This window comes from Crocuta crocuta, unplaced genomic scaffold (genome assembly GCF_008692635.1).
Source record: "Crocuta crocuta isolate KB4526 unplaced genomic scaffold, BGI_CrCroc_1.0 scaffold258, whole genome shotgun sequence".
Lineage (NCBI taxonomy): Eukaryota > Metazoa > Chordata > Mammalia > Carnivora > Hyaenidae > Crocuta > Crocuta crocuta.
Genome location: NW_027532842.1, coordinates 6,036,540 through 6,045,397, shown reverse-complemented (window position 1 = coordinate 6,045,397; position 8,858 = coordinate 6,036,540). Strand labels below are relative to the sequence as shown.

Sequence of the window (8,858 nt, the reverse complement as noted above, 5' to 3'; positions counted from 1 at the left end):
AATTAACCTCTCAAAGAATAAGCAGATTATGTCTAGGCAAGGGTCTCTTTTCACTGCTTTATTTGTTTTGGTCTGGAATGAGGATTCTTTTTTATTAAAAAAAAAACCTAAAATGCACATAAGATTTATTGTTTCAACCACTTCTATTAAACATTTTTAGTAATGTTTTTTTAAAATTCTTTTATAGTTTGTCAAGTTGGTTTCCATATAACACCCTGTGCTCATCCCGAGTGCCCTCCTCCATGCCCATCNTTTTTTTTTTTTTTTTGTCAATACCATACTGTCTTGATGATGACAGCTTGGTAGTAGAGGCTAAAGTCTGGGATGGTGATGCCTCCCATTTTGGTTTGCTTCGTCAATATTACTTTAGCTGCTTGGGGTCTTTTGTGGTTCCATATAAATTTTAGGATAGTTTGTTCTAGTTTTGAGAAGAATGCTAGTGTGATTTTGATTGGAATTGCATTGAATGTGTAGATTGCTTTGGGTAGTAATGACATTTTAATTATATTTATTCTTCCAATCCATGATCATGGAATGTTTTTCCATTTCTTTTTGTCTTCTTCAATTTCCTTCATAAATTTTCTATAGCTTTCATCACACAGATCTCGTATATCTTTGGTTAGGTATATTCCTAGGTATTTTATGGTTTTTTTTTTTTGTGCAAATGTGAATGGGATCAGTTTCTTGATTTTGTGTTGCTTCATTATTGTTGTATAAAAATGCAACTGATTTCTGTACGTTAACTTTGTATGCTGCAACTTTGCTGAATTGTTGGATCGGTTCTTGTAGGCTTCTGGTGGAGTCNCCCTGATAATTGCTTGTGTTTCTGAAGGATTGGTTGTAATAAGTCCTTTTTCATTCGTGATTTTGTCTATTTGGGTGCTCTCTGTTTTTGAGAAGTCTGGCTAAAGGTTTATCAATTTTATTTTTAAAAAAAAAAACCAAGCCTTGGTTTCATTGGTNGTTTTCTTTCCATTTCTATTTTTTGGAAGAGCTTGAGAAAAATGGGTATTAGTTCTGTTTTAAATGTCTGGTAGAATTTCCCATGGAAGCCAGGGCTCTTATTTGTTGGGAGATTTTGATAACTGATACAATTTCCTCACTAGTTATGGGTCTCCTCATATTTTCTGTCTCTTCCCGTGTGAATTTTGGTAGTGAGTGTGTGTTTAGGAATTTGTCCATTTCTTCTAAGTTGTCCAGTTTGTTGGCATATAATTTTTCATAGTATCCCCTGATAATTGCTTGTGTTTCTGAAGGATTGGTTGTAATAAGTCCTTTTTCATTCGTGATTTTGTCTATTTGGGTGCTCTCTGTTTTTGAGAAGTCTGGCTAAAGGTTTATCAATTTTATTTTTAAAAAAAAAAAAACCAAGTCTTGGTTTCATTGGTCTGTTCAACTGTTTTTTTGGATTATATATTGTTTATTTCTGCCCTGATTTTTGTTATTTCTCTTCTCCTACTGGGTTTGGGGTGCTCTTGCGAGCAGCTCTCCATCTAGTCCCTATGCTGTTAGATTTTGTACTTGCGCTTTTTCTAATTTCTTGGAAGAGGCCTGGAGTGCAATGTACTTTCCTCTTAGGACTGCCTTTGCCACATCGCATAGAGTTTGAATTGTTGTCTTTTCATTTTCATTTGTTTCCCATATTTTTTAATTTCTTCTTTAATTGCCTGATTGGCCCATTCGTTCTCTAGTAGGGTGTTCTTTAACCTCCATGTTTTTGGAGATTTTCCAGACTTTTTCCTATGACTGATTTCAAGTTTCATAGCGTTGTGATCTGAAGGTGTGCATGGTATGATCTCAATTCTTTTATATTTATTGAGGGCTGCTTTATGTCCCAGTATGTGATCTAAGAGAATGTGCCATGTGCACTTGAGAAGAAAGTGAATTCCATGGCCTCAGGATGTAGAGTTCTAAATATATCTGTCAGATCCATCTGGTCCAATGTGTCATTCAAGTCCATTGTTTCTTTAGTGATTTTCTGTCTGGTTGCTCTATCCATTGCTGTAGGTGGAGTATTAAAGTCCCCTGCTATTAGCACATTCTTATCCATAAGATTGTTTCTGTTTGTGATCGTTTTATGTATTTGGGTGCTCCCAAATTCGATGCATAGACGTTTATCATTGTTAGCTCTTCCTGATGTATAGAGCCTGTAATTATTATATAATGCCCTTCTTCATCTCTGGTTACTGCCTTTAAAGTGCAGTTTGTCCAATATAAGTATGGCTACTCCAGTTTTCTTTTGATTTCCAGTAGCATGATATTTCTCCATTCCCTTACTTTTAATCTGAAGGTGTCCTCGGGTCAAAAATACGTCTCCCAAAATAAGTGGATTTTGTTTTTTTAATCCATTCTACTACCCTCTGTCTTTTGATTGGAGCATTGAGTCCATTTACATTCAGTGTTATTATTGAAAATAAGGTTTAGAGTCATTGTGTTCTCTGTAGGATTCATGCTTGTGGTGGTGTCTCTGGCACTTTGTGTTCCTTGCAACATTTCCCTCCTAGAGTCCCCCTCAGGATTTCTTGTAGGGCTGGTTTAGTGGTGATGAATTCCCTCAACTTTTTGGTTGTTTGGGAAAACCTTGATCTCTCCTTCTATTCTGAATGACAGGCTTGCTGGATAGAGGATTCTTGGCTGCATATTTTTCCTGTTCATCACATTGAAGATTTCCTGCCATGCCTTTCTGGCCTGCCATGTTTCAGTAGGTAGGTCTGTCACCACTCTGATTTGTCTCCCTTTGTACGTTAGGGCCCTTTTCTCCCTAGATGCTTTCAGAATTCTCTTTGTCCTTATATTTTGCCAGTTTCACTATGATATGTCGTGCAGAAGATCGATTGAAGTTACGTCTGAGGGGAGTTCTCTGTGCCTCTTGGATTTCAGTGTCTGTTTCCTTCCCCAGATTGGGGAAGTTCTCTGCTAGAATTTGTTTAAGTACCCCTTCAGCCCTTTGTCTCTTTTTCTTTTGGAATTCCTCTGATAAGGATACTGTTCCATTTGATTGCATCACTCAGTTTTTGAACTCTCCTTTCGTGTTCCTGGACCAATTTATGTCCCTTTTTCTCGGCTTTCTCTTTTTCTAGAGTTGTGTCTTCTAATTCACCTATTGTGTCTGCCTCTTCAATCCATGAATCCATGCAGTAGACGCCTTCATTTTATTATGCATCTCATTTATAGCGTTTTTTAATTCATCACAGCTATTTTTAGGGTTCATAATCTTTGNATCCATGAATCCATGCAGTAGACGCCTTCATTTTATTATGCATCTCATTTATAGCGTTTAATTCATCACAGCTATTTTTAGGGTTCATAATCTTTATAGCATTAGTTTCTCTGATGTCTTCCATACCTTTTTCAAGCCCAGCGATTAATTTTAGGACTATTGTTCTAAATTCTTGGTCAGTTATGTTGCTTATATCTGTTTTGACCAGTTCTTTAGCTGTCACTTCTTCCTGGAATTTCTTTAGAGGAGAGTTCTTCCGTTTCATCATTTTGGCTAGCTTTCGGTCTCTTGTAGGTTTTAAAAGCTTGTCACGCTCTGCACCTGTGAGTACTGCTGTATTAAATGAGGCTCACTGACTGTCCAGGGCCTGTCTGTTCAGGAAGCGTTCTTTGAATGGTGTCTCTTGGTCTCTCTTTTGAGACTTTGGTTATTTTATTTCCCTACTCGTAGTGGTATATGAGACTCTCCACCATATGTCCTTTCGCTTGTTTCTTGAGGAGACCTATGAGGCTGTCTTCTTAGTGGACTCCATCTCTTTTGGGGTTCTACTAGGCTCTTGGGGTTCAGCATTCTTTGGCTTCAGCCCTTCTTTGTTTGAAAGATACAGGTAGGAAGTACGGAACTATTTCTCTGCCATCTTGCCTCGCTGACCAATGTTTATTTTTGAGAGAGAAAGAGGTAAGAGTGCAAGCAGGGGAGGGTCAGAGAGAGAGGGAGACACAGAATCTGAAGCAGGCTCCAGGCTCTGAGCTGTCAGCACAGAGCCTGATAGGCAGCTCAAACCCATGAACCATGAGATCATGACCTGAGCCGAAGTCGGATACTTAACCGACCGAGCCACCCAGGCGCCCCTGTTTTAACCACTCTGAAATGTACAGTTCGGTGGCATTAAGTACATTCTCATTACTGGGCAACTATCAAAGATTCCCTTATTAAACTGCACCCTACTTTTTTCTTTTCATCTCAAGACAGTTTCCTTAAATTCCCTGAATAGAATGTACTCACCAGAGCAACTCCAATGTGCTCAGTGCTGTTTGGAGCACTGGGAAAACACAAGAATTGATTTTTTTCTTATTGCCTTTGTTCCAGCTTTTGTGGCTTCATCCTCGGGAACCCTGTCCTCCCGGAGGACGTGACACCCCTCTCGGCCTCTTTGCCGTCAGTCTCCCCACATCGACCTGTATACTGAGATGCTTCCCAAGTTTGACCTTGACGTTTTAAATCACTGTACTCACATCTTCATTTTCCTCATTCTCCCTACTCCCTATCTTTTTTCTTTTTTTAGCTCATCCTATTACCTTATTTCTGCTCATCTTTTCTTTTATGGTTTCATTAATACTGTGTTTTCTCACACCTCACTAAGAATACTGGAGAGGTTTCCTACAGTGTGCTTTACTTCCTTTAAAAATAATGTTCTGGGCACCTGGGTGGCTCAGTCAGTTAAGCATCTGACTTCAGCTCAGGTCATGCTCACGCTAACAGCTCAGAGCCTGAAGCCTGTTTGGATTCTGTGTCCCCCCTCTCTCTCTCTCTGCTCCTCCCCTGCTTGCACTCTATCTCTCAAAAATAAATAAACATTAAAAAAAAGTTAAAATAATTTTCCAAATTCTGACCCTCCAGGTAGTCTTTCCCCTTCCTTTTTCTGAAGAATGCGTGTACAGAGGCTCCACACGGATTCTTCTCCTCCCTCACCTTCAGCGAGGAAAAGGCCCAGAGGCTTCTCGCTGGGTTTCCCAGTGGTACCATTTCTGACCTGCAGGGTGATGTCAATTTCTGCAACTCCATTCCCGGAGCGGAGCTAGCGTTTGCGTGGTGCGAGGCTGCCAGGTAAGATCTTCCCTTCCTTTGGCTCAGACACGGTGAATAAACGGGGTGGAGCTCAGACATCGCCGCATTCCTCCCCAGGCACCAGTATCGGGGCCTCTCCTGTTGGCATCATCGCCCCCGAGCCTCGCCCTCCCCTCCCCAGTGTTGTTGTGGGCATCGAGGGGGCTCCCCTGGAGGCCTTGCCCTGACACCTGCCCACGTTCTTTGTGAGATGCAGTTTCCAAGTGTTCACAGATGGGGAAGCTCAGATGGGCACGAGGTGCAGGAGGGTAAGTGGCCGCGCCGTGGCGAATGTAGGAGTCTTGCGCTGGGGCCAGGCTGGTGGCTCCGCTTTCTGGCTGGTGCACACTTCGGGATTCTCAGTGCCAGCAGGAGGTAGGGGCAGAATGAGAGGTCTGTCAAGCCTCTGTCCAGGGGATCTGGGATGTGTGGGCTACTGACCTTTCTTCATCTGGTCTCATCTGTTTTCGAGCCTGTAGAAATTCCTCCAGATCCTGAGAACGGGCTGGACGTGTGCTCTAGTTGTGGGAATTTTACATCTGGCTGTTTGCCTCGTCTTCGGTCATTGAGGAACAAGCAGAAGAGGCTGTTAGCAGATGCCATTTTCAGCTAAAGCCTATAATTAAATTCTTGACTTTGATGGTAGGAATAGCCCACTGACTGAAGAATTTCTCTCCTTTTTTTAACAGGCAGTGATACAATATGCAAGAATGCAAAGCAGATGGGTTCAGGCTGAAGGCAGACATGCCCCAAATCCTACTTTCCTTATTTACTGGTTGCTGGATATTGGCACGTCACTTGTTGATTGCACTTCCCTTTGTACATTCACAGTCCAGCCAGAAGAGCAAGAGTGGGGGTCCTCTCTGTCTTGCGCCCACCCGTGTAGTGCCCAAGCACTCAGGCCCCGTGCTGTCAACTACAAAGACTTGGCAAACCATAACTGCTCCACGTGCGTTTTTAAGCGGTAGTCATTCAGAAGAACTATACGTGTAACTCTTCTGAACAATCAGAGATCAGTACGTGAGACTGGCTGGATTAAGGAAATGCACATACCTTGAATTTAAGAACGCTAGGCTCTCGTGTTTATTAGCTTATTGAGATTTCCATATGTTCAAAAATCTGCCAAAAAGGCTAAAAGCCAGAATAATTAAAACAAATTATTATTCCAAATCCCATCCATTTCAGCTTTTTCAGAAGTTATTACTGAAATCAGAAACAAGGGCTCACAGCTGGAACATTTACAACAACGTTCATATCTACATGACCTTGATTTAAAAGAGCCAGGTGCTTCCATCATTCAGAATCCATGAGGAAAGTTTCGAAGTCTGGATCCAGGTCAGAAACAAGGGCACTTACGAAGTCATCAATAGAAGGACATTTCTGAAGCATACCTGGAAACAGAGAGGAGGTCAGCCAACACATCCACCTGCAGACAGTAAAGAGGGACAAAGACACTCAACACTAGGGGAACATTCTGGGTTTTTGAAATGAGAACTTGGCTCTATGACCTGCCTATATGAATATTACAAAAAGTCATGAGTTAAAAAAAAAAAAAAAAAAAATCATGGTCAGTATGTGGGCCCTGAAGCTATTTATCTACTCAGCAGTTCGAATAGAGATTTATGACCAAAAAGGTTTCCCAAGAGTTTTTATATTGCAGGTATTTCTATATACTTAGAACGATGTTAGAAGACTGAATTGCTAATTATCTCTGAGTGCACTGGTTCAGAATTTAATACATTTAGTTGCTTATCAAGTTCTATACACTTAAAAATCAATCAAATGTAATTCTTTTGTAGAAATCTCATATCAGAGTCAAGTTATTGGCTTTTCTCCAGATTTTCCTATATTGGAGAACTCCTAGATTTGCAACTTTCTAACTATAATGAGGCTCACTTAAAATATCTGGTACTCAGATTTCCTCAATCTAACATTCAAGGTGGCTATAAAGATAAAACAAGAAGATGTAATAAAACAGTGAGGCAAAATGTCTAGCACATATTAACAATTCAGTAAAAAGCTTATTTATCACCACCTTTCACTCTCAAGGAAGCCAAAGACAAAGATTCAAGCAATCAGCGTTGTTGTTTTGACTAATATTCCTGGCAGATAATGCTAACTCGGGGGCTGAACAGGGCTGTATACATTGGTCTTTAATTTGGGAGTGGATCCCATAAAACTCATTCAAAGACTGCCAGGGTCCTCTATTACATCTCAGTCTTTAATGCAATTCGATTAATAGGTCTTGTGCATTCACTGTGTGTAAAGGACCAGGCCAGGTCACAATGGGACTAAGTGTGAAGGCTAAAATTATGAAGTGCAGAGAAGAAAATACCTTTGTGACTCTGAGGTAGGCAATGGTTTTGTAGACAAGAAAGTAATAACCATAAATTAAAAAAAATGATACACTAGATTTTATCAAAATAAAAGAAAACTTCTATTCTTTAAAAGAAATCCTGAAGGAAATGAATAAGTAAATGAAAAAATAGGGGAAAACACTCCACATAATATATATCTCATATTGGATTTGTATCCAGAATATATAAAGGACTCCTCCAACTTATAGAAAGTATTTTTTAAAATGGGGCACCTGCTTGGCTCAAGCAGTTGGGCATCTCTTGATTTTGGCTTAAATCATGATCTCATGGTTCATGATATGGAGCCCCAGGTCAGCCTTGTTCGTGGTGACAGCAGGGAGCCTGCTTAGGACTCTCTTTCCTCTCTCCCAACTGATGGGCACTCTCCTTCTCCCAAAGTAAATAAACATTTAGGGGCAACTGGGTGGCTCAGTCAGTTAAAATTCCTCCAGATTTTCCTATTTTGGAGAACTCCTCATAAATAGAGATTTGGCTCAGGTCATGATCTTGCAATTCATGGGTTGGAGCCCCACATTGGGCTCTCTGCTGTCAGTGCAGAGCCCACTTCGGATCCTCTGTCTCCCTTTCTTTGTCCCTCCTCTTTCATGCGCGCATGCGCTCTCCCACAATAAAAAACTAAACATTAAGTAAACATTCATTAAAAAAGCAATTAAATGTAAAGTGGTGCAGCCACTCTGGAAAACAGTGTGGAGGTTCTTCAAAAAATTAACAGTAGAACTCCCCTATGACCCAGCAATAGCACNTGTGGGCTGAGGTGGGGGGGGGTGGGAAGAGGGGGGATGGGCATGGAGGAGGGCACTGGTTGGGATGAGCACTGGGTGTTATATAGAAACCAACTTCACAATAAACTATAAAAGAAAAAAATTTCCATGCAAAAAGATCAGCAAAATAAAAAAATTTAAGAGGGACAAAAGATTTGAGTATAACTTTCACAAAAGAAGACAACTAAATAAACACAACAGGTACTGAGAAGACACAACATCATTGTCATCTGGGAAAAGAAAACTACACAACACACCCACCAGAATGGCTAAAATGCCTACAAAGACCAAATGTAGGCAAGGCTGTGGGCCATCCTGCACTGCCCCGCATCAGCGGTGGAGGAGTGAAATGGTACAACCACTTTGGAAAAAGATCTGGCAGTTTCTTCTTTTTAATTAAAAAAATTTTTTAAATGTTTACTTAGAGAAAGAGAGAGAAAGCAGGGGAGGGGCAGAGAGAGGGAGACACAGAATCCGAAACAGGCTCCAGGCTCTGAGCTGTCAGCACAGAGCCCGACGCAGGGCTGGAAAGCACAAAGCACGAGATCATGACCTGAGCTGAAATCAGACGCTTAACTGACTGGGCCACCCAGGTGCCCCGGCAGTTTCTTATAAAACTAAGCACACATGATCCTATGACCCAGCAATTTCCTCCCAGACTACATCAACAAA

At 41.0% G+C, this 8,858-nt stretch overlaps 1 protein-coding gene across 1 annotated transcript in view; it reads right to left on the bottom strand.

Annotated features, from left to right (window-relative positions):
- Nucleotides 1-6,101: 6,101 nt before the first annotated feature.
- MIPEP (mitochondrial intermediate peptidase) overlaps nt 6,102-8,858 on the bottom strand; it is a 160,335-nt gene continuing 157,578 nt past the window's right edge. The window contains exon 19 of the mRNA XM_077745425.1: nt 6,102-6,438. Within this exon, the coding sequence (XP_077601551.1) occupies nt 6,341-6,438 (98 nt within the window). The 3' untranslated portion in view covers nt 6,102-6,340. The remainder of the gene's footprint in view (nt 6,439-8,858) is intronic.